Raw genomic sequence first — 27,259 nt, forward strand, 5'->3', positions numbered from 1 at the left:
CCAAATTTTTACATTGGTGGTTTCTATCCCTAACTCACATTTTAGAACTATTTTGAAGCTCTAATGCTGGGTTTTTATTTTATCTGCAAACTTTCGAAGGTAAATTATGCCTTTAAGAATGATTGATAATGCAATTGCAAATTGAAAAGTAGAATATCGCTGTCTCTCAAGTTATTATACATATTGTAAACAAATAAAAAGGAGGTCCTACTTTTTTTTCAATTCATTTCCAATTTTAGCACACCTTCTATTGTTACTGCTGGTATTATTTTTACCCTATCACCTACCAAATCCACTCTGGTAAGGGAGTGACATTTCATTTTCAAGCATAATAAACTTGTTGATTGAGATTTTCGAGACATGGATACGCTCTTACATTTCTGGAGCAGCGTGGTAACAGTCATGGTAGCTCGAATTATCGTTATCTCCTCGGTCATATCAGCAAGGCGAGAAAGGAAAATGACGTTGCCCGTCCCCTACTAGGACGCGGGAATAGTTATTTCCTTATAACCACTCTCATGCACAGTAACATACTCACTTTCCAACGGTTGGAAAGTGAGATGTTGTCCTCCTTCTCCTTCTTTCCTCTCGCTGTCTTTTTTTTTTTTCTTCATGTTTGAAACACAAATGTAAACCTAACGTTAATACGTTGGTGACGATGATGCTGCTGCTATTAATCATTATCATTATGATGATGAAGATGATGATGTGATGATGATGACCGATGATGATGATGATGATGATGATGATAATGATGATGATGATGATGATGATGATAATGATGATGATGATGATAATGATGGTGATGATGCTGATGATGATGATGGTGGTGATGATGATGATGATGATGGCGGTGGTGGTGGTGGTGGTCATAGTTATAATATACTAGCTATTTCGTTATCGAATATCATTATCATCATATACAGTACACCTACACTTCTAATGTGGAATCAGTTGTTGTCACGATTGCCATTATCGTATAAGATCAGGGAGGTGACTCCCCTCCCTTTTACTTAGGACAGTTATCATTACCAAGATCATTGAAGATTATCAGATGTGAGCTCGGGTCATAACAAGATTCGCAAGAACGCCGAGCGATCTAAGGAGTGTGTACAGTAAACAACAAAAACAAACACATGAACTATGAGAGACTCTTATAAGGAGAGCAGTGTCAGCTGATTAAAAATCACATGATCAGTGAGGTAACAGACCAACCCCGTCTGAATGTGTGCGCTATGCGCTATCTGACGTTACGGGTTGAAGGGGAAGAACGCCCATTGCATGAGACATAGCATCTCGTACGTCCTGTTCGTCTATATACTTAGTACACTGTAGCTAGTTGTGCGTTTCATGAAGCTCCGGACCTTGGTTTCATTCATTTCATTTCAGTGCGTCAAGTTACAAGCTTTACATGCGTTTTTGTCAGGATTTGGGCAGTGGAGACGTGGAGACCACAATCGCGCCTGATCTTTGGTCGGCATTTATGCTGAAGAACACTTGCAAAGGTAAGAGGTAAATTATAAAGACTTGTAAAGAACACAAACATGATTGAATTTATGTTGATCTACACACTCGACTCCCTGCATCATAGTGCATGCACAGGCACACTGCAAACCCTGGTCACTCACACGCACCAGCACAGGAAGTCTTCCACAGACACCACAGACACAGTGAAAGTGCGAAGAGGTTTCCGTATCCCCTAACCCTATAAAGCCTTCATAGACGCAGTACAGAGTGTACATTACAATATAGCGTACTCTAAGTAATAGCTCTTGGTTTTGCTCTCGAGTCTTGGCTATGTAGCCTTGTAGGCCTAGTTTTGCTCTTGGCTAAGTTACAAGTATGCCTACACTCGGAGCTGATCGCGAGTTGAACAACACAGTCAGTGACACTGCACTGCACTGTTAGTATACTGTCAGCGTCATGTCATATCATGCCATGGACATTCACATGGTGTCTACTCTAATTTATTGATCAGTAATTTAACTTTAACCACTGTAGTGTAGCTCTTCTGTACAAGTTTCTTGGACTTTAGGGCTAGATCTATAGATCAGTAGATTAGATGCACATGTAACAGTGGAGTATAGTCTCTACATTGAAGTTATAAAACTTATAAACTGGACCCTGGTCCCTGCTGAGCCAAATGTGAGTGTCAAGTGAGTGTGAATCTGTGATTACTAGCACCACTGGAACTCGTTGATAGATTGTTGAGTGTTGTTAAGTAGCGTTCTGACAATGTGTGTTCATGCATTCTCTGTAGACAAATTACTTGCTACTGGTACTCGATACTCTGTAGAGGGTAAGGGCACCAGTATTCGGTCAGGTACCGGTATTCGGTCAATTTACTTGTCACCAGCCAGTAAAGTTCAACTGTCACAACACATGCAAATCACATCAATTCACATACTTGCACACTCATTCACAACAGGAAACTCCCTTAGCCCCCTCCAAAAATCCATCCAAAATCCCAAATTTTACCGTCAAAAGTGCAGAATCGGCGCTACTTTCCAAAAGCGCGCGCAAATTGAGCCCAGTTGTAAGAGTATGGGTTGCTGAAAAAGCGCTTAAAATCGAGAAATACGCCGTTCTCTCGCGAGATTTTTGGCTTATCGCAAGCTCGGAGTGTGATGGTAGCCTCAAAAACGCAAAAGAAAAAAAATTTCTGTACGTGCCGATACAGTGTCTCAATGTACAAGGGTTGAATGCAAGTGCCGATTCCCTAGTATTCGGTCACCAATGGGCGCCGCAACGTCCCCGATGCAATTTTGCGCCAACAAGGTAGCACGCGCACACATTTTTCAGCTGCCTTGAACACGCCTTGACTTTGAATGCGCATATCGCGTAACCGAATACTGGTCGTGGTGACCGTATTCTGGGGAATTTTCAAAGTGATATATTTTGGGATTTTGTGAAATTCTGTGTGATATTTAACAAAATAAAAATTGAAATTTAAGAAATTTGATATATTTCACATACATTGCTGCAGATATGATGTATGTATGCATTATTTTAGTTTCAAAAATATTGCAAAAAAAGTGACCGAATACTGGGGATGTTACCCTACTTTCATTGTTTTTTTTTAAATTATGCAGACTTGCTGAAGGACAGTCATTTTTGGCTGAAGTGAGTGAACTGGGGTAAAATGCAATAAACTCAAACACATATAAGGCCAAGTAAAAAAAGATAGTAGTTTCTCGTCCGGGTTTTTTGAGCAAGGCGATGAGGGAGGTCCTTACTATTTGATATCTTACTATTTTTTCGAGGATTGTAAAAATGAAAGTAATATGTGTTTCTCGTCCGGTAATTCTGAAAAAGGTATTGCGAAAGAGGATTTTATATTTTCTATATCCAATTCATGAAATGAAATATCACTCTGGTAGCTGTGTTATGAGAGACCAGGTCCCAAGTGTATGTCTTGCCTGCACTCTGTGCATTTTCAAACAAATAGATTATGTACCATACTTGAAATGAAACTTCATGCATGCAGAAATACATTTGCTTTTTCTTTCCACACAGATGTCAAGGGAAAATGACCATCTTAATACTGGTATTTAGTGTTGTAATGGCATTTCTGATACCAGTGTACTTGCAATTCTGATGTATTGTGCTATTAAATGAAACAGGTATAAAACATGTCTTTCAACAAAGAATGTACGACTGAAATAAATTCCATGATATTCAAAACACTGCTTTATTCATCATTGGTGTTTGTGACTTTTTGTGTCCACACAGCTGGTATGTATCTGCATTTCTTAACAGTACAATTGTATCACATTCAACTGGAAACTAGCTTGTACAATTGCAGATGGATGTCAAAATGATACTGATATGGCATTATAGCATTAAACATTAAAAGATGTTTCTTCATGTTCTAAAAAGACATTTGATAATCACTCATCATTTGGATGATGAATGATTGTATACCACACTACAGAATGGGATGATACGACTCACGGCCGTGTCCGTGAATTTACATCGTAAAGAAAAGTATCCCGCAGAAATACGAGACAAACCAGAATCCGTGGAAAAGTTATTTATTTTGTAGATACACCCATTTGATAATTCTACATTTGCTGGAAAAGTGCATTCATTTTCTCTTCAAAACAGAATAATACATCGCCGTCAGATGCAATGTTACAGAGCAGAGTGTACGGGCTTCTACACATTCGAATGTGTTCATGCATGCGTGCAGACAGCTGACAGACCAGGGGATGGTACCGGTGACCGACCCTGGACAGCTACAGCTACATACAGCTAGCTACAGACACGCACACTTTGCCAATACGGTGCGGCACGGCCACTGCACCGGCACCGTACCTTCCGACACTGCACACACATGCACATAGTCACAATGACATGAAAATGTATACAAACTCGATACAATCCTCACAAGCATTTGTACAGTACAATTCATCCGCTTGAAATATAAACGGGGAAAAATACGAACAATGCGCGAAATATGCGTGGAATATTGACAGCGATTGATCGCAAAAAGAAGAAGAAAATGTAGCCGCGCTCGCGTTCACGACGTACCGAGTGCGCTGTACATCACAGCTAGCCCAGGCCGGCCCGCCCGCGCCCATTATCCAACTACAGTTCGACTGCTTTGTGGGTCATTCCTTCTTGCCGAGCTCGCAGTGTGAAATGCATGCGTTATCATACGCACTACAGAAGCTACAGCTGTACTACAGCGAAGTAGCAGACGTAAGGCGTAGGTAGTAATTAGAAATGAGACATGTACAGTATCACGATTGGTAGGTGAATTGTCGATTTTTTTTTCGGCGGCCGAAAAAATAGTAAATATAAAAAAAGTCGATGCGGCAACTGAAAATCGATGCGGGCGGGGAGCGGACTGGGACGAGAATTATGAATTTCTTGGTATTTTCAGCGCCATTTTGAAAATAGTAAATAGTAAAAAAATTGATGCGGCGGCCAAAATCGATGCGCGCGAGGACGAGAAACTGGTTTCTTTTTTTACTTGGCCTAATGCAGGCTGCCCATATTTCGACCACAACGCTGTCCAAAATTTGACCGCCTGCTACATGTAGAAACCTACAAAATGCTGTATGATTTTGGACGGTGTGTGCTAACACATGGTCTTTTTCTCATTTTTTGTTAATGGGTCCGCATTGGTGGCATTAGGTATACAAAGCACTACTGTTGCTTGATGAATAGTGTATATATGACCATCACATGAATTCTACATAATTGTGGCACAGTTGATAAAAAACATAGCATACAATAGTGTCTGGATGCTACGTATTGTCAAACAGCCCATGAATATTCAGTATTTTGTGTTTGTGCCTTTCAGATATAGCCATAGGGGGCGGAGAGAATATTCACAATGGCTGCGCCTCCAAGGAAAAAGAAGGGCTTCCACATTGACGAGTCTGAGCTGCTGTGCAAGAATGGATGCGGTTTCTATGGCACCGTGGCATGGCAGGGGTACTGCTCAACATGCTGGAGGGAGGAGTGTCAAAGAAGTCGGCAGGCACAGATAGAGAGTGACGCCCTCTTTGCCAGGAGGTAGGAAGGATGTTGCTATGAGACTGCAAAGTGTCTTGCTAGCTGATGCGGGGTTTTTTTGTACCCTGGGGTACCAAATAGAAATCTGTTATTCTGCTGAAGTATTTATTTATTGATTTTTTTATCGCTGTACCCTGGGTTACCAAAAACCAAAAAAACAAAAAAAAACTGGGTGAAAGTAATTTCTAATGCTTTATAGAAGATTTTGTTACAGCAATGATCTCAGCAGTGCAGCAGTATTATAACATCAGCGTTCCTCACACACACTACACCAGTGGTCTCAGTGTCACATACAGACAGCTGCATGGCTCTGTGCATAGCCAGTCCATGGAAGACAAAAATAAGTAATCATAGGACAAGTTAGTGGTTGCATATGATCTCATTCTGACTTAAAGGGGAAGGCTAGTAACTGATCAGTGGGAATCAGTGGAAATGCTGGGAGATGATTGTTCCAATCCTTATGGGATTCATTCAAGAGTTCATTGTATATCTATTGTTGTGTGAAAATGATTTGCTTCAGAATGGTCTCATATTCACGTAATGTGCAGATTAATGCTCCGTCACTGACCAGGGACGCTAACCTGGAAGCATTAAACTGCACATTACGTGAATATGAGACCGTTCTGAAGCAAATCATTTTCACACAACAATAGATATACAATGATCTCTTAAATGAATCCAACAAGGATTGGAACAATCATCTCCCAGCATTTCCACTGATTCCCACTGATCAGTTACTAGCCTTCCCCTTTTTAACTGCAGTAATATTTATTATTTTGAAAAAAAAAAGTTATAAAAAGTGTCATTATTATAATTGTAATTACTGTGAGAACTTTGTAACAGGGCTGAATTGGCACCAGACTCGATATAACCTATTGCTAAATTCTGAACTCCATAATGGCAGTGTGTGAAGAACGTCTTTTGAACACGAAATGGCACCATGCGACATGATACCCTGGGTAACAGCTTGAAGCATCGTTTTGAGAACTCAAATGTGAAACTCAGAGTGTTTAGATATATCTTTTAAGGATAATTTCTGAGAAGTAGATGACATCCTTTTCATTGGTAAACTTCTTGAAGTTTGCATGCAAAAGAATGTTGAAATTTAAGAGTGAAAAGTGCATGAATTTGGCATCACTTCTTCATTTTGATGTTTTGCCCCTGTACTGTATATCATATAGACTCTATGAGAGTGAGATGCAGCGAAGTCTCCGCCCGTCCACCCTCGTTACAACGCCCGAGGGGTCCCAGGAACCAACCCACGCTCCCCTCAGCTTTCCCCAGCGTCAGACCAAGGCGAGCCCCACCAGCGGGCACCATCCCCCGTCTCCCGGCCAGGATGCCACCTCCGCCTCGGGGATCCCGGCCGCCCAGGCGACTTCCCCCGTGGCGCAGAACGAGACGCTGACGTTCGACAAGTTTGAGGAGAAGCGGAAGCAGAGGCAGCAGACCAAGTCGAAGACGATGATGACGCTGTTTTCAAAGAGCGGCAAGACATCAAGCAGAGGTGAGAGTGGGGGGATTCCCCCATGCTTGACTGCACAGCAGGGGGTAACAATGGTGCCATATCATACAAAATCAGAATTGACAATAGATTCCTTAAAAGGTTTTCAGAGATGTGAAAATGATTCATATTGAGAGCAGCTTTGTATTATGATCTGAACGATTTTGAATGTATCGTGTGAGTTGAAAGGCAGAAGTTTCTTTGTGTTGGGGGGATTCCCCCTGTGCTTGATTGCATAGCAGGAGGTAACAACTGTCCCATATCATACAAAGACAGAATTGACAATAGGTTCCGAAAAATGGTTTTCAGAGATGTAAGAATGATTCCTATTGAGGGCAGCTTTGTAATAAGATCTAAAAGATTTTGAATATGTCATGCAAATTTAAAGGCAGAAGTTTCTTTGTGTTGGGGGATTCCCTTGTGCTCGATTGCGTAGCAAGAGGTAGCAATTGTTCCATATCATGCAAAGAAAGAACCGAAGAGAGCTTTCCAGAGTGGTTATCAGATAATTTACAATGAGTCATCTGAGGTGTGGTATTATTATTAAAATTTGAGTGATTTTGAACATATTGTATGAGTTTAAGGCAAAAGTTTCTTTTGCAATCCACTATGTCCCCATGTCCACCCCCCCTACCCCCCAAGGTTAGGTCACATTTACAGGCTTTGTGATTTCATGTGTGATGCTTCGTAATAGAATAATACCAACAGATGAAAAGACTTAATCATATGTTTGGCAAGATCCTCATGTTGCAACAGCCCTGACTGGAACTGTTATTTCAAACTATCACCTTACCATCCTAAAATTGTAGAGTCTTCATGTACATCTCTTCTTTCAGGATTATTCATGGACAGTAAGCAATTGCCTGACAGTCGCATGATAGCAATGAAAAATATACTGTCACATACACCATGTATTTTGCAGGGTTTTTATTTCCATGAATTTCCCGAGTCAGGTGCTAATGGCAAATTTAACAATGCACAAAAATATCAACTCTAATCCAAACATGAATGCGGCGTGCACACATATATTTCTCTATTCTTTACTGTATTTCATGATTGTGAATTTAAAGGGTGTGTACAGTTCTGGTCGAGGTGAGGATTTAGCTTTTAACATTTGCGAGATATTCAGAAACCACTCTATGAGATATCAAAGAGCATGCAATTCTAAAGGGTATCAAAAGTTTATTTGATGAAAATCGGTTTTGAAATGGCTGAGATATCCAAAAACAAGGTGAAACAAAGAGATCTTAATAAAGTTGTGGCCTGTCGCCTTTTATTACTATCACTTTTTTGGATATCTCAGCCATTTCAAAACCAATTTTCATCAAATAGACGTTGAATCCTTCTTAAAAGTACATGCTCTTTCATATTTCATAAGAGGTTTCTCATCATCTCACTTACAGTATGTTCAAAACATGAATCCCTTACCTCAACCAGTACTGTACAGTCCCTTTAACCACTCATAGAATTGTTTGGAAGTCCCGATTTTTAAAAATATTGGACTTGCTAAATGTATAGCCTGTACTGTACTTGCTGTGGATTTAATATTAATGCATTGTGTTTGATTGCTTCAAGAGAGAATAGGCTCTCAAGTTTTGTTTTTTGTTTTTCCACCATTGTCCATATGTCTTGCTTGCTTGCATCAACAGAGGGAGCCTCTCCGCACGCTCGGCTGGAAAAGCAGATCAGCACGGAGAGCCAGCGGGCCATGGGGGACTTCATGGAGTTCCTCAAGGTGCTCAACCGTCCCGCCGCCCAGGACCTCAACAAGCAGTGCCGCGCCTTCGTGGAGCGCCTACAGCGCGATACGGGCCTCTCCGTGGAGGAGCAGGCCGAGCTGGTGCAGGACTTCTACCACAGCATGGCGGACAGGATGAGCACGCACAACTCGTTTAAGGGTGAGGACTCGTGGAAGTTGTGAGGATGATGGTGATGATGATGAGAAGGAGGACGAAGGTGCAGAAGAGAGCATGAATGAAAGAGAAAGAGATAGATAGATAGATAGATAGATAGATAGATAGATAGATAGATAGATATATAGATAGATATAGATATAGATAGTGGTAGATATATATAGAGATATAGATATAGATAGTGGTCGATATATATAGATATAGATAGATGGATAGATATAGATAAAGATAGTGATAGATATATATAGATATAGATAGATGGATAGATAGATAGATGTAGATATAGATAGTGATATATATATAGATAAAAATAAATCTAGATATAGATATATGGGGTGTTGCAAGAAAGTTGCAATCAATTGCAAATAATTGCTAATTTTGAAACAACCATTCTGATTGGCTCAGGGTCTGCCCTATTAAGAAGACATGCATGCAACAATGATTTTGATTGGCCAATGACAATCAGTTGCAAGTTGCAATTGATTGCAACTTTCTTGCAACACCCCAATAGTTAGATATAGATCGATATGAGAGAAATAAAATACTGTAAAACCAGAAACATGCATGGCATGAGACTTTCGCGAGTTGGAGCTGACAGCTTTTTTTCATGGCATGAAACTTTCGCAATTTGCCACCAGAACTCAATGTATTGTGTAGCCAAAACTTTGGTGTGCACTCTACTTTCACAACTGTTGGTTTGTGAAATTTGCGAAAGTTTTATGCAAATGAAATAAAAACTATATAACAACTGATACAGTGGGTCACTCTTATTAGTGCTCATAATCCCTGGTACAAGTAGGTTAAATGAATTTGCCATCAAAAGTGATGTATTTATAGAAACTTATTTTAGATGAAATTCATTCAGACGCTTAGAGCTTGACGCTTTGAGATTGGTAGTGATATTTAAGTGTGTTATGGTATAATGTGAAGGTCCTTGTTACTTACGAAGTAATCAGTACTTCATGTAGTACTGTATAAGCCATACATATGTCACGATTATAGTATTTCGCAAATTGGGACTCGTAAGGCAACATCATAAGTGGTTGAATTTGTGATCAAGAAATCATATGGATAGAAAAAAAAGAAATGATATCTCTTTCAAAAAAGTTAGCAATCTCCTTTTCAGACTTTATAAACTATAAAACAACTCACTTTGCATACCGGAGGCAATTTTATTCCTTTTTTTTTTAAAGTTGCTGACTTCATTAGTATCACTTGACTTGCAAATCTGCAAAAAGAGGGAGGGAGAGAGAGAGAGAGAGTAAGTTTGAGGTTTAAATGTTGATTTCAGTGATGTGGCGACTGATTTTAGAGTCAAGGGTTTTTATTCATGAGTAGTGTCTTCAGGCTAGGAAAGAGATTCTGAAGGTCAGGGCGTGATAGTGGGATGTCACATAGAGACGACTCGGTTGATAAGCTTCCCCAAGATTGCTGTTTTCTCACTGATGACTAAAATTTTCCAATGCTGCGTACGATGACAGTCCTGAAGGCATCAGGGTCTGATTTGATCTTTAGGGCAGACGTGGCAGGAAGTTTGCGATTAATGGTTTACAGCTATTGCCGGTCCAAGTATACGATCTCTCACACAGGCATCTTGGGGCTGACAAAGTTTCAAAGAAAAGGAAGAAAAGCATGCACAGAGTTGGTCAGGAAAAACATGATTGAATGATCCCATCACCTTCGTCAAGGAGCCAAATAAAAACAGCCGTAAACAAACAATCCTCACCAGGGGACGTATTGGTAATCTGATTAAAGCAGTACAGAAGGCAGGGAGGTCGTGCAGCTAATTCAAAGAAAAACCGCAAAGGCAGTCATGCTGGGTAGGCCATATTTATCACAGGATCCTTTGATGCCAAAGGTGCAAATTGCTGTATAAATACCAAGGGGGGGGGGGGGATTGTTCCAACAAAAAGACCAAAGAAACAATCATGAATTTTCCTGTTAAAGAGTTTTATGCCCAAATGTGCAGTAAATGTGTTAGCACCCTGTTCCCTTTCTTTTATTTTTCTTGTTGATATGCTTGAGTTGGTATTTGTGTATTTTTGTTTTGTTTCTACATGTATTTGTTTTTGTACAAGCAGTTGCAACATACTCTCCACCTCATGTCCATGTTCACATTGTGCAAAATCAGTAGACTGCGCTTAATGTATTCTTTAGTTCATGGTTTGCTTTCCAAAGCACACTTAGACTGGAAGTACCCCAAACTTTTTAGTCCTCCCAAGAAGGGAGAACACACATGCATGACAATTGAAACTGAAGCCCCGTCATGGTCATAATTTTATTTCTCTCTCCTCTAGGTTATAACCGGCGCACTCGCCATCTGAATAGGTACAGGTCAGATCCTCATGAAGAGCCCGACGCTGGCTTCTTGCCATCCCAAGGTGACACACCCAGTGTGCATCTTTTCCCCCATCATGCATCCCTTCCCTAAGTCACATGACCTCACTCAATTATGCCCCCCCCCCAAAAAAAAAAGAAGAAATAATAATGAGAGGCTCTTGCATTGATCCATACATATTGCACTCACATCTCATCATTGAGCTTGCTGGTAATGAAATTGAGGTGTTTTTTTTTTAATCATTATGTACAGGTGCCATATTTTGGTTGTAATGTTGACATTGTATTTACCGGTAATACCCTGATTTGATTGTGATTAAGGTGAAAATGTAGCTTGTTTTGAAATATACTTTGTTTGATGTTATTTTTTCTTCCCCCGAGCTCTAGCTGTCTAGTGTCGAAAGAGATAATGAACAACACATCATCGCCTCTCTTATTTAATGGGCATCAGTACCTGTACGTAGAATGCTGTGTGTTTATGTCTTTTGTCAAAAATGGACAAGTAAAACTACCCATTTAATCCTCATCGATACTGGTCGTAACGACTTCAGATAATACCATCTAGTCTGGAGGCTGGAGATGTTTGTGGTTTCACTTCCATTGTTTTGCTTGATTTCATTGCGGACAAAGAGCGCAAGTGTCTCGAGTGTCACAAAACTAAACCTCAGCTCATGCATCTTCCATTGGTGGTGCGTAGTGATCAATACTTTTAAATCATGTCAGCTAATTCGTGCACAGAATGACAATGCCATGTCCATGTGACCTGGCATTATAAATTCTAACCCATTCATTGTGACTGTGATGAATGTTGCTTGTGGCCAGTATGGAAAAGATTGTTGTGGAATGAATACTCACCAGGAGATTTATTGTGCCTGAGCTCCATACACAGCATGCATGATGGTTGCCATGACGCATGACGTCATAGAGACCATTTATTGGGGAAAAAAACAAATCTCATTTCACAGTGGAATTGCCTGTGATACATGCTGTTGTTTTATCCAGGAAATATGCATCATAAAAAAGTATGCTACATGTAGAATGGCATTAAATAGAATAAGGTGAGGTCAATTAGGATATTGTATATACAAAGCTTGCCTCCCCAAAAAAAGTGTATCCCACCATCAGCCATCAAAATAGCCTTCAAAATATATTTTTGACTGTGCATCAGTGTGTTTCTTTGATCTGCAAAGGTTTGCTGCCCTGCAAAAGGAGAAAACTGTCCAAAATCCCTTGATACATCATACCGTCAGCCTCTAAATCTCCCCGCCCTCAAGTTTTCAAATTAGAAATATATTTGTGTCCACTGCATTTATTATAAAGCCTTATTCCTATCAGTTTACATACTGCAATCTGGAGTACCATTCGCTGGCTGCACTAATTGCAGACAGATTATGTTAACTGTCATGCAATTTAGAAGCTATTTTCAGTGTCATTATATCACGATGAAGCCTCTATATGTGTATTTCACATGAAGGAGCATTAATTTCACATTTACAAGGGAGAGTACTGCTCCGGGTGAAGCAGCTTGAACTATATTTGGCTGCCTGCTTTATTACCACAAAAAGGTCATTAAATTGTATTGTACTTGAGTGTTATGACATCTGAAAAGTATAACCTAGGTAATCATCACCTTTAGCTTAAGATTGTTCTTCAGACTGGGAGCATACTAATCAATGGATTTAAGATGAAAACATTTTTGATGTAGGACATAGCTCCTTCAACCCTAAAAGGGCCGGGGGGGGGGGCAGAATCCGCCCCCCCCCTCGACATTTCGCGCTATAATTCTGTAACGCGAGAAGGCCTCATCGCGAGGCTTCTTGACTTTCTTCGTTCCAGTCTCGCGCAACGTTTGAGACCAAATTTGCAACGTCCGCGCATACTTTTGCGAAGCCACGCCCATTTTTGTACCGGAATGTCGCCCCAAAACGGGCACAATTTTGTGATTTTGTGTACATTTCCTATGGAAAACAGTGCTCTGTCATGAAAGTCATAAAAACCTAATTATTTTTACAATTAATCACTTTCATTGATTAATTTTGTGCTAATTATAGTAGAAAAGTGGTCTGTGACAATTTCCAATGAAAAAACAAAGAAAAAACAAAAGTTGAAAAACGGAGAAATACATAAGAAATTCTGAAAACAATAAAATACATAAGAATTGAAATGAGTTTTGGAAGTTTTTGTGATGTACAATTGTTGAATATGCTAAAACAGATTTACAGATCAAAAAATAGACTCTAAATGCTTTTAATTAGGCTAAAATATGATCTTCAGCTTAATTTGCATAATTATTTAATTAAAATTAGAAATTGATTGTTTCAAAAAAATCTTATGACACAGTCTTGTAGATTTTGATGTGGGTCTTACGCATGCGAAATTTCATCGCGATCGCACCACCGATGGCCGAGATCTCGGGGGGGGGCGGAATCCATCCCCCCCCCCCCCCCGGTCTGAGCACTGAGCATAGCCAAAAAAGCCCAGCCCCTTTAGGGTTAAGAGATTTTAAAGAGAATTTCTTGTTTGCACTGTATATAGAGCAGGGATTCCAGGAAAATTGTACAAAGACTAAAATGAGATACCACTGCATTGTGTACATCCAATGCAACAAAATGCTGGCCATTTGTCATCTTGTGGTTCAGAATTTTGCAGTCCCACACACTGACACTCATGTCATAACTAGTTTGCTTGTGTCATCTTTAGCAAGCTTTACATGTTGGGTTCAATATTGCTATAAATATATGCACTGAAACAGATACTGTATACGCCATATATTTAGCGAGACAAATTTTTTGAGAATCGGGACTTCCCGACGATTTTCGCAAGGAGTTAAATTCATGATCGTGGAGTACAGTACTGAATGAAGAAATATATGCGTGCACGTCACATTCATGTCGGGATCAGAGTCAATATTTTCTTATGTCTTTAATTCACGAACAGCACCTGACTCGCAAAATTTGCGAAAATAAAAACCTGGCAAAATATCTGGCGTATACAGTAAATGAATCAATAAACAAACAGATGAATATAATCATAGATGATCATACTCATGATAGAATTAATAAATAGACACACAATTGAATGATTGAAAGAAAGATAGATGAGAGAAAGAGAGAAAAATGCTAACTGTCACATGTGGATCTTAAAATGCATGTAGGTTCTCTTCTTGTAGACAAATCAGTGCATCTACACAATCATAGGTATGTAAGTTTTCTTTTTTTCTTGGGGACCCCCTCCCACTCTACTTTCACGCCCTTCCTCAGGAACCACACCGGAGCAGTGCACCAACATGATGGACCACCTGGAGAAAGTGGTGATGACACGCCTCTACCGCCACCTCTTCTGCCCCCCGCTGACCGACGACGAACAGAAGGACCTGGCCATCCAGAACCGCATACGGCGGCTGCGGTGGGTGACGCCGGCCATGCTGGACGCGGCCATCGACGAGGGTAACCCGCAGGTGACCCGCCTCATTGAGACTGCCCAGGAAGGTGAGTGCGATATTCATTTGTTAGCGATGGTGAATTCTGTAATCTGATTGGTCATTCAGCTACGCAATATATCCAGAATTACATGGATGAGGTCATTGCCCTTGTTGTATTTTGTATTTCGCATTATTCATTTGCACGCATCATAGTTGGCACACTTGAACTGTTACAATTTGCCACTAGCTAGCAGCCAGCACACTGCAGTAGTTAGATTACTGTAAAAATGTTGAAATTTTCGTGCATTTCGCACAATCAGAAACTAGCGCGAAAATAAAAGTATGCGAATATTTTTGCTTGCCACATGTTCCTGTGCGTGATGTCTTGATTCCGCGGAATTAAAAACATGCGAAACTGTTCTTACCCGGCCAAGCGGGAAAAATAAGTCACGTGAAAATATCCACTTTTACAGTATATGAAAGAGAGACAAGAGAGCACAAGAAGTACTGTAGGTAGACTAAAGTTTGTGAAATAAAATTACGGGTCTAAGTTTTTATAGAAAATTTCACAATGAGATTACACCAGAAGATGAAATTTTTACCTCCTACTTGTGCGAGGTAGACGTAGGGAGGTTCACTGTAGCGCTAATAAAATTAGTAGAGAGTGACCCTAACCCTGAGACTGTGAAAATCACAGTCTCATCAACAAACTTGTGATTCAAACCACAGCCTTACAGTAATTGCTGTGCAGTGAATATGGTGAAAATATTATCCTGAAGTGAGAAGTTTTCGTGGATTTCTCAAAGTGCAATATCTTATTGTTCGCATGAATTTATTTATCTTTTTAGTAATGTCTTGACTATCAACAAATTTAGTGCATGCAAAATATGTTTTTAGTGGGCAGAGCACAAAAATTTGTACGAAATGTCCACTTTTGACATCATTTGATTTTCTGTGATGCTCATGAACACAAAAGACAGGAAAGACTGTCTAAGATACCAATTCATTACAGGTTATGTGGGAGAGTATGGCAACATGAAGAGGCAATTGAACAATAGTTTCCTTGTTGAGAGAAAGCACAAATAAGGAACAACTCATTGCACAATGCATCATCTTCAGTCTCAATAGAAGTCTGAAAGAGGAAGTCGTTTACGATAACATCAGCGGAGCAAGGACAAACACGTGATTTAGATTGTTGGTGAAAGCTGGATACACTTAAAGGGATTGTATAGTTTTGGTTGAGACCTAATTTCAGGTTTCTAACAGTTTTTGGTGAGATAATGAGAAACCTCTTATGAAATATGAAAGAGCATGTAATTCTATGAGGAATTCAATGTTTATTTGATGAAAATTGGTTTGGAAATGGCTGAGATCTCCAAAACAGAGCGATTCTAATAAAGTGTGGGACCCCCATTTTATTACGATCGCTTTGTTTTACTTTGTTTTTGGATGTTTCAGTCATTCCGAATCCAATTTTCATCAAATAAACTTTGAATTCCTCTTAAAATGATATGCTCTGTACTATTTCATAAGTGTTTTCTTGGTATCTCGCAAAAAGTTAAAAGCCCAGTTCTCATCTCCACCAATACTGTACCATCCCTTTAATGTCAGGGAGAAAAAAACACAATAGCAGGCTGAATGTGGGTAAATTATATGATGTAGTATCACGTGTTGGCCTAAAGATAGCCTCCCAGGTCACATGACATTGTTAGTATGGCAGTCCTTGTTTGGCCCATTCGCAGCAAGAGCATAGACTTTGATTTTTCCGAGATATTTCTTACAAAGAACTTGGCTTCCTCTCTTTGAGGATGATATGCCGGGGGGGGGGGGGGGGGGGAGACTTGTAGTGTAGCCAAATGCCCAATTTCTGATTGTGGTATTTGCCAATTTTCCATGCTCTGAGGTTTCCAGTGACGTACAATTTGTCCCACCTTCACTTCCAAAAACTTACCATGGAAATGGTAAGAATTCCAGCCATTAAATGATACAGAGTTATGGAGAAATCAGTGTGAAAGTTAAATGATATCAATCAGGCAGATGATTAGGTGTTTGAAAGCCATGGGATGTTTCAAAACTCCAAGGCCTGAATTCACGAAGGTGGTACAAATGAAACCATGGTTTAAACCATGGACAAAAACCATGGAGCGCCAAGTGTTGCATGGAATATTTCGTTACGAAATCAGTCATTTCGTCGATGAAATGATTATTTTGTAACGAAATGACAACATTTTGTAACTAAATGAACATTACGTCCTCGAAATGAAATGATAATTTCATTAACGAAATGGTCATTTTGTCGACGAAATTACCAATTTCGTAACGAAATATTCCGTGCGACACTTGGCGCTCCATGGTTTTTGTCCATGGTTTAAACCATGGTTTCATTTGTACCACCTTCGTGAATTCGGGCCCTAGAGTTTTCTGCTTTGTGAAAACTCGAAAGTTTCCAATTTTAAGATATTTGTAGACATTAAAATCTGACCATGAGAAAGTTGAGGAAGGTATCAAACTTGAGATATTGAACAAATGTCACCTTTCTAGTTTTTCGACCAAATCTTTTTTCTTTTTTCTTTCTTTGCTTATGTGTGATTTCTTCAGCTTTAATGTCTGAGACCTTCCTAGGATACATGATGAAGGGGGTTGGGTCAGATATGTGTTATTTCCTTGATACTTGAGTAAGTTTATACCTTTTCTATTTAAGACATGGCAGGCCTCAAATTACCCGGGAGGCAAAAGGCAATTTGTCGCAATGCTCTATCTACTTGCCGCAATGCCTCTCTCAAAATTACCATGCTTACTGCAACTTTTCCATGCTGCCCTTCAAAAATTTTGAGAGAGAGTGCCCCTAAAACCAAAAATTGCCTGTCCCTAAAACTGGCAAAATTCAAGGCCTGACATGGGATGAGTGATGTCATAGTCACAAGATTCTCGTAATTTTTCATGAAGTGACCATGAGACATTACGTGAAGGGATTTCCTGACCTCCAGTGATGGCCATGGTTGGTCTGTCTGAGATGTTCAGGATATTGCTCAAGTTCTCATGTTTCATTTCGCTGCTTTCTTTGAGAACGCAGATATCCTGTTTCAATCACCTTGTTTTTCACTTCAAACTAGTGGTGATAAGAAACACCTCATTAGGGATGGGATACAATAAGCATTATTACGGAATAATTTTATTTAGAACTAAAAGTATGAAGTGTTAAGATTGTGAAGTATTTTCTGCGAGAATTCATGTGTGTAGGAAGTGCTGCACCCTTTTATTATTTGATTCATTAACTTATTTTTGCCCCTTGGTTTGTTCATTTGTTTTGTTTTGTTTTTGTTTGTTGTTGTTATTAGTTTTTTGTTTGTTTTTGTTTTTGTTTTGTTTTGTTTTGTTTTGTTTTGTTTTTTTTTTTTTTTTTGGGGGGGGGGGTTATGTTGTGTGTATTAAATGGAAGTTACCTTTAATTCACCAGTACGTAAAGGATTCTCAAGACAGGTAATGACTCTATACTGGGTAGTGATGGATGGGTTAATGGAGATGTTGTTGTCCTGACTAGGAGAGAATGTAACGAGTGATAGCAAGGAAGAATAGGTTTTTAGTTGTGTAAAGTAATGGCAAAAAATGGTTATGCCACAACATATTACTTATTTCACTGGCTAGTACTACGACCTGACCATAAGATATATCACCCAGAGCATGGTGGAAGGATGCTTTACAAGTACTCTTTAGTGCCATATATTTCGCGAGGTTTTTATTTTCGAGAATTTTGTGAGTTGGGTGCTGTTCATGAATTTAACAATATGCAGAATTATCACCTCAGATCTTGACATGAATGCGACATGCACGCATATATTTCTCCATTTCATTACTGAACTCAACGATCGCGAATTTGACCACTCGCGAAATTGTCTGGAAGTCCTGACTAGCGAAAAAATCAGACTCGCTAAATATGTTGCAAATACAGTAAAATATAACACAAACCTCACACACACACACAAACACAAATCAAAACCAAAACAAAGCCTATTAATTTTCTTTAACTGGAAAGTGCTCTCAACAGTTAAATAGAAATAACAGAACTCAATTGTAGCAATCAGTCACAAGTGAAAATGTTAGCATTACCGTCTCATCTTTTAGTATCTGTTCTGTATGCATATATAGCTACAGTCTAGCTGCGGCTTATGTGAAAGAATCTGATCTCTCTCTCCAACCCAGAGCTGATCGACATGAACAGCAAGAGGGCGCCCATCGACAAGCTGAGCTGCATCGTGCGCACCAGCAAGCTGATCTTCCAGATGGTCCACCAATCCCAGGATGCACCAGCCAGCGCCGACGACTACCTGCCGGTGCTCATCTACATGGTTCTGAAGGCCAACCCGCCGCAGCTGCACTCCAACATCCAGTACGTCTCCCGCTTTGCCAACCCTAACAGGCTTATGCAGGGGGAAGCTGGCTACTACTTCACAAACCTGGTAGGTGGAGCTACAATAAATTGTTTTTAATCATTTTTTTTTTTTGTGTGTGTGTGTAGTCGTGTCTTGGATACGGTTCCATGACATTTGCTCCTGCGACAGTTGCTCTCATGAAATATCTGCACGCTTAGCCAAACATAAATTCTACCCACAAATATAACCCTAACCCTAATCCTAATCCTCACATCAAACTGAACCTAAAGCCCTATAACAACCCTATAGGGCCTAACCCATACCCTAACTCCTTGGAGAAAATAAGACCGGAGCGATTGTCACAGGAGCAAATGTCGTGTCACCTTTGGATACAAGGCATTATTCAAGAGATTAATGTTTTAGCCCTGTAAATTCTGTTGCTATGCAGGGAATAATTTTCCAACTTGAATTTAATTAGCGATTTCAGCTGATGAATGATATTTCAAATGGTATCCTAGACACTTCCATGGAAGAAAACTGCTACATAAAAGACAGGTTGAGTAGCAGTGGTATAAAGAATGCATGGCAAATTGTGATGCAAGGAATATTATTCCCTGCTATAAATGTTGACTGGTAGTTGGTGGTTTGTGTCCCTCTCAAACCTCTGAAACGATTACCGACGTATCCAAGTTATCATAGCTGTTAACAAATCTCCATTGTTATCTGAAGTTATCAGACTTTCATTTGGTGTGATGTCTTTAATCATCTGTTTTCTTTGATCCATGTTACATTGCAGCTCAAATGGCACAGTGATCTTGCCTTTATCCAAGCTTGTGCAATGTTTGATAGATTGACAGGAATTTGAGATGTATTACATCAAGACAAAGCTCCAGATGATACTTTACTCATGAAAAACATTATCTGTGGAATCCTGTAGTTTTCACTGGTACAAGCAATTTGTGTAATATAAAAAGACATAGCTTTGAAAACCTGTCAAATCACAGTGATAACACAGTGGTGACTTTCAGCAGGTTCATAATTGAAAGATAACTTGTTTAAGGCCCCGTCACGCTAGAGCATATGTATCAAGCCAGTGAATGCCCAATGAATTCTAAAATTTGAAGATATGCTTGCATCCGTTCATATGCGTTGCTAATGCTAGAATAGTTTGTGACATGTTTGACGTTCTTTGTAGTCATTAGCTATTCGTAGGGATTCATAGAGATACGCTGGAGCCAATTTTTAGTTTTGGACATGTCCAAAATAAATGTATGTCCCTATAATTTGAAACTTCATTCTTCCTCTCTCCATGTTCAGTGCTGTGCAATCTCCTTCATCGAGAACCTGGACGCCCAGTCTCTCTCGCTCACCCAGACGGAGTACGACGACTACATGTCGGGGCGGGCGGTGCCCCCTGGCAGCGAGCGCACCACGGAGCCCATCTGCGAGGGGCTGCGGATGATGTACGCCAACCTGTCGGCCCTGGAGGACCTGCGCAACAGGCAGGACTGCCTGATGGAGAATGCCCTGGACCTGCAGCGGGAACTGGTCGCCTGGCGGGACGGCGTGGTCAAGCAGGTGCAGGAGGTGCTGACCACCAAGCCGCTGGTGGTCAAGCGATTCCACGTGCCCTCGCTGGACGAGGACCTGCCGCAGGAGGACAGCAGGGAGCTGCCCTCGCCCCTCCAGCCGGAAGTCGTCCCCCTCCCCTGAAATGATGTCCTGGCCGCCTGCTCGGGGTTGGGCCAAAAACCTGCTGCAAGCATAAAAAGAGGCTTTTGAGTGACATTTTTATTATTTCCTGATGCAGGCGTTGTACTGTCCTGAAGTTGAGCAAAGTTGGACACACACACAAAAAAAGTTCAAATCTGACTGATCACTTTTGATCATTTGTGAGGGTATCGTAAATCATCGTACAACCACGATGGACTTTCTCAGGATCAGGCAGCAACTTTGTGAGCAGCAGCAAAATCTTTGGCAAGCAAAAAAAAAAAAAAAAGCCTGAAGATCTTATGGCAGTTAATTTTACAATAAAGATTCACATCTTCGTGTAGCCTTCTAGTGTGGTGTGGGTGTCATTGTGTGACCTGTAGGGATCACATGTACTTTGGCTCTTGATTGCCTTTTAACCAAGTTCGGGACCAACTTAGTGCAAAATTGAAATTCCATATTCGTATGGCCATCTTGTGTCAACTTTGGGGCAGTGTGATGCTGGCCTTAGCGGTGACTCAAGATTTCAGCTTCAGCCCTCGAATTTTTTGGTAAAGTGTCACAGTCAGATACATGTGCTGTATGTCCTTTGTTTCCTCAAGACACATGTGGTGTGAGTCAAGGATTTGTCCAAAAAAAAAAAAAAAAAGTCATCAGATTTGAATGCAAGTAGCTGTCGTCTCTCAATTTGTCAGCGCCTATAGTCTGTTTCGCCTCAAATTTCAAGTTACTATCCAGTTTTTCCATGCATCTGCGACTTACTCCTTTCTTTGATACATGTGAAATATATTTCAAACGCGTTTGAAATGGTTCATTAGAGCAGCTTTCATTTTTCATAACAGTAGCATCAGGCCAAATGGAGCGCAAAGTTAGTATTTCTGTCTTTAATTTACGGCAGTAATATGTCCTATCCTGTAGTTCTTTATGCATTCGTGAGTTTAATTGTCCTCTCGGTACATCTAGTGTCTGGAACGAAAAAACAAAATCACCAAGACCCTCCCTCCCCCCAAAAAAACAACAACAAGCAACACACACAAACAAACAAACAAAGCTAAAACAAAAACAACAAAACAAACAAACAAACAAACTTGTGATGAGATCATAATTTGTCAGGACAAGGGGGAGGGGGGAATGTATGGGAGGTACTAGTAATGCTGGTTAAATGTGATAATATCAAGGAGTAGGAGCTACACAAAGGTAATGCCATTAAAGCACTGACTGTTTCCTATGTGTGTGACAGGTGTCAATTCTTATGGTCAGACAGCCGGGCATTTAACAGCGGCTGGGGTGAAAACGAACCCATGGTCAGCGAATTTTTGAGATGAAATTATCTATTTTTCTTCATAATTGGCTTCCAAATTCTATGTAAATGTCAGAAATGGTCCATCTGAATATTTCTAATAGCCACAAGAAATGTTACTGACAAAGTTCGATAAAGAGTGGTAGACGGAGGATTCTGAATGACGACACCATACTGTGTCGTCTGTGTTACCACGTTCATTCGTACACTGCATACTTGCATGCACTGCTGCATTTACAGCGATATGCTGTATTAACCGATTCTGTGAGGCGGTTTGTGTATTATCGGCATGGGCAGCGCCATTACTGCGGTGTCCCGGCCAACCCCCCTCCCACTCCCCCACCCCCTCCCTACATTAGCACGTGCATGGAATGAAAAACTAATGCATGGTTGTTTTAGCCAATAGGCGTCTCGTACTGAGTGCACGAACGCTTGCTTAGTGCGCGAACCTTTGTTACAAGTGCGCGATAAACATGTTGCGCGGGGGGTGGGGGAGAGGAGGGTGGGGGGGGGGGTCGGCTGGGACACCGCAATTTGAGCTAATGGCTGCGCCCAGTGCCACAAATTGTCTGCTGCCCTCAACGAACCCGAATCGGTCAATACCAGCGAGCTGTTTGTTTTCACTCCAGCTATACTGGATGTGACGTATAACTGACCATGAGAATAGACCATTTTCAGTATTTTTTTTTCAAATTCTATGCATGCTCTGTTCACAGAAGTTGTCCCTAGCAACCATGAAGCTTGCTGGAGGCTTGCCCTACCTAGCAACAACTGAGTGAATTCCTGCCTGTGGAACTTAATATAGGGAACGGGTGAATGAAATGCTTGTTTACCAGGCTGTAGGAAAATAAACATCCATGAATGGTAATACATTACAGAAACAAGTTTATTGGTATCACAAGATGAACCTGGTAATTCAGTCCGTTGCTTTAAAACCTTGCACACAGTTGCAGTAAATCAGCTTACAAAGCATTGCTCTGTTGTACGTGTAATTCCTATTTTGTTTCCAATTTCTGCAAACATTGAAATTTCTTTGTGACTTAAATCGCTTTCTACTCTCTTGATATTTACCTAAAGTCTTGCTATTAATTTTTGCTTTTATGTCTTGATTGAATACAGAAAGTAGAGGTTACAGGATTTGTTTTTTGGTTTTTTTTTTCAAGGAAACTGCTGTATATGATTTGATAGAGTTACATGTGCTTGTGTCAGTTTGGAGGTGGTTCTGTTTTTAATCATTCTCTCTGTCTTCATCAATTGACGAAGAAGATGTTACGCCACATCACAGCTTTATCAAAAACGAAAAAATTCTTGATTCATTTGTCAAAGTTTTACCATCCTTTAAACCAGTGTTGTTTTACATTATTACAGCAGCATGATACTTTTCTTTATTTACAACTTTGTGAATTTGAAGAAGCTGTATAAATGTGAAGACATTTTAATTTATTTTTTATTTTTTGAAGGTTTTGGTAATTTTTTTTTTTTTTTTTTTTTTTTGGGGGGGGGGAGGGAATTTTAACGTAAGTTCAGAGGACTGAAGGAGAATGCATGTGAGTTAACTGAATGAACGTACGGAATTAGTATAGAGTAATAGTCACAATTGTTGCTTCATTTTCTTTCATTAACATTTTCAGTATTATATTTGATTTGACATGATTGCACAAATGAATGGATGGCATTCATAATTTGCACTTTTGTAGAGACCTTCCGTTTGATGTACATAAAGTGTACAGTTCACTCGCAAGATTTTACCTTCGTGATTTCCACACCATGACTGTTTAATGTGTCTGTTACATAAGCATTTGCCCAATGGGGAAAGAGTGGATTCAACACTTCATCTTGCTGCAATTGAGTGATGTATTATGATTCTAATATGAGACACATTAAAAATGTGCTGTGTATATGCCTGTTTATATTATTGATTGGACAGTAGTTATGGCTAATGTTTCTGTAAATTCAGTTTCAGTTATGGCTATCTGTTCCGTTTTATGTATATGCGCACTTTCTTATGTAAATCTCTGGAATATTTGGGTTCAGTTGCTTTGCATGTGCCCCCACTGATCATTTCATCTTTTTTTTAAAAGTGCAATAAAAGTAAATGTTGTAATGGTCATACAAACGTGTGTCTTAATCATTATGGGGAAAATGATGTCTTAAGATATCGTCTGTTGAGAATGAGAAGGGCGTTAAGTCATCTTGAACACTCTGGCCCGTATTCTGCTAAAAACTTAGACCCGAGTTTAAACCCACGCCTGGGTCTAAAGTGGGTTTTTGGGGTTTAAACCTGGGTTTAAACCACCAGTTTAGACCCAGGTTTAAACCCAGGTTTAATTTGTATTCTGCTAAGTCCAGCTGTGGTCTAAATTGGGTTTAAATTAAACCTACCCAGGAGGAGGTTTATTTCGAGTTTAAATCGAGTCCAACGATGACTGGTAAGGGTACCAGCACACAGATCAATGCCGATGGCACAAAACGAGTGGCTGGCTGGATACAGCAGCTAGCTTGCCGGCCACACGCGAGTACACACGAGATACGCCTACTAGTACATACTAGATCTAGTACTTATAGCAAATTGTAGACTTAGAAGAGACCTCGAGATCTAAATGGTAGAAATACTACTACCTGTACTAATACGTTAGTCTAGATAAGCTTTACGATGAAAATAACCTGAAGACTAGACCAAGAACTCAATGTAGGACTAGAGGGTAGAGCCTGAGGTCGATTTGGCATAGATAGACTAACTGTTAGATCGAGAACCTAGATCGATCGTAGGACTAATGTTAGGACTAGTTAGTAGGAGTAGGGTCCTACTAACGTTAGTAGAACCTATTCGAATAGCTAGAGTACATTATTGTAACGTTAGGACTAACGTTAGATCTATTAAAAGTTAGGTTGGTGTGGTACGGTAGGTAAAATCTAACGTTACTTCTAATATCGAGACAGGGTTGATAGTAGATCTAGATCTATTTCTAAATTTTAGAATGGTTTCCATTTTTATTAACTGACAATCTTAAGAGAAAAGCTTTTATTCAATTTCCTACCTCAAAGTCCTGGTTTGATCAATTGCCAGTCCATTCCAAATTCACGATTCAATCGACATAAAAAGCCATGTCCCATCCAGCGCACACAGCAACCGTGCCGCCGGCCGGCGCGGCGCGATGGATCTGCTGGTACTGAGCATTCAAAGCTAGCTAGCCAAGAATATTATAGCGCTACGCTATACGCTTACCATGTATCCTGTGATGTGCGTCGCACACGTACACAAACTGTACAGTAATGCACAGTGCTTCACGAGTCGTCGCAAGCAAAAATACAGCATGCCCTTATTCGACATAAATACCCGTAAAAACTATTCAAAATCCAAGAAAGTCACGCTCATGTGGCTGATGCACTGCCAATAATAAATTTAAGTGGATTTGTGGAGAGAAAAGTACTCAGAGAGGGAGAATTTCTTCTTCCATAGAGGGCACCATGGTGGCTTGACCCAAGACTATTTCGGGTTTAGTTAGACCCGAAATAGACTTGGGTTTAACTAAACCTCGCTAGCAGAATACAAAATTAAACCTCGGGTCTAGCTAAACCATAGGTGAGTCTAAAATGGGTTTAAACCTTGGTCTACAGTACAATACGGGCCTATGGGTTTTGTGACAACTTAACGCCCTTATCATTCTCAACCGACGATATGTTCTCTTGTGTGTGTGTGTGTTTGTGTGTATGTATGTGTGTGAGTGTGTGTGTGTGTGTGGGGGGGGGGGGGGGGCAGTCATCTTTTGTCAAATTTAAGCTCCATTGTACTAAACAATGGCTATGTGTTGATGTCTAATTCTGTGTGTGCCTATTTCACATCCAGCCAGCCAGACATAGAGATACTGTAAAAGTGGAAATTTTCTTGCATTTCGTGTGACCAAAAAGTAGCACGAAAATAAGAGCACATTAGCATTTTTGCTTGTTATACAATGTACCACTATGTAATGTCTTGATTCCGCAGAATTAAAAACACATGAAATTTGTCTTACTCGGCGGAGTGCAAAAAATTACTCGCACAAAAACATTCACTTTTACAGCAATGCCTGAGATTCTCAATTATACTTGGATTGCTTGAAAAACATTTGATGAATATCATGTGTTTAGGAAACATTTTGCTCTGTTTTCCCCAAGAGGCAAAACATTGACAAGATTTGTGTGTGTGTGTGTGTGTGTGTGTGTATCTACTGTGTTAAAAACTGGACAATTGAGGATATGTCATGCATATGAAAATGTCACAAAAGGAAGCGGTGGATTTAAATTGGGTTTTTGCACTTGAGAAAAAGCAGTGTTCTGGAGGTCAATCTGAAGTTGAAGCTATTTAAATATATACAACCACACACCCATACACTCACACAGACACACACAGACACACACACACACACACACACACACACATATATATATACATACAACTACATCTTTATGTGTATGTGTGTACCCAGTACTACTACATTGACTTACTCATATATCATGACTATGACAACAGGGAGGGACTTTAAGTTTCCAAATCATTTACCGAAGATATGTTTTATATCTTTGTATGCACAAACCAATTGGAGAGTTGGAAGGCAATGACATACATGTACTGTAAAACACAATATTTTTGCGGCATGAAATTTTCCCGAATTGGAGCCGACGGCCTTTTTCCAGGCATGAAATTTTCGCGAGTTGTCTCTAACATTCAATGCATATAGTGTAGACAAGGACTTTCACATGCATTTTAATTTCGCGAATCTTGGCTCTTGCGAAATTCGCGAAGTTAAAATGCACGTGAACATTCCTCGTTATACAGTACACTGTAATTGCCTCTTCAAATCTGCAGAAGTAATTCTATCACCCAAAGTCCTCGCCTCACTGTCTCATGAAAGCACATGAAACTTCAAAATTTCATGATTTTCCTGTCTTTTTGGTAAAGTTTCAATTAAACTTGTAATGGTGTTCCACTTTACGAAAATTTGGCCATGTAGGACAGTGCAGCAAAATACAAGATGTAGAATTAAAGGAAACCAAAACCCAAATATAAATAGAGTGAAAGTTGCATTATTAGTAGAATATATCATTTAAGGTTTGAGAAAAATCAGACACTTGAATCAAAAGTTATGAATTTCTAAAGTTTCAGTGCAGTAACTGCTGGATAAGGAGATTACTGCAGTT

General features: G+C 40.0%; 1 protein-coding gene across 1 annotated transcript; it reads left to right on the plus strand.

The window, feature by feature from the left end:
- The first annotated feature begins 1,444 nt into the window (after nt 1–1,444).
- LOC139741437 (rab5 GDP/GTP exchange factor-like) lies at nt 1,445–21,422 on the plus strand. Its single transcript, XM_071652018.1, has 8 exons — nt 1,445–1,505; nt 5,312–5,526; nt 6,708–7,033; nt 8,680–8,928; nt 11,241–11,324; nt 14,541–14,768; nt 18,902–19,158; nt 20,389–21,422. The coding sequence occupies exons 2-8, from the start codon at nt 5,345–5,347 to the stop codon at nt 20,782–20,784; spliced, it is 1,722 nt and encodes a 573-aa protein (XP_071508119.1). The 5' UTR covers nt 1,445–1,505; nt 5,312–5,344; the 3' UTR covers nt 20,785–21,422.
- Nucleotides 21,423–27,259: the final 5,837 nt, after the last annotated feature.

The sequence above is a fragment of the Diadema antillarum genome, unplaced genomic scaffold (genome assembly GCF_040938485.1).
Source record: "Diadema antillarum isolate AM-2024a unplaced genomic scaffold, OU_Dant_1.0 seq00000929_RagTag, whole genome shotgun sequence".
In the NCBI taxonomy this organism is placed as follows: Eukaryota; Metazoa; Echinodermata; class Echinoidea; order Diadematoida; family Diadematidae; genus Diadema; species Diadema antillarum.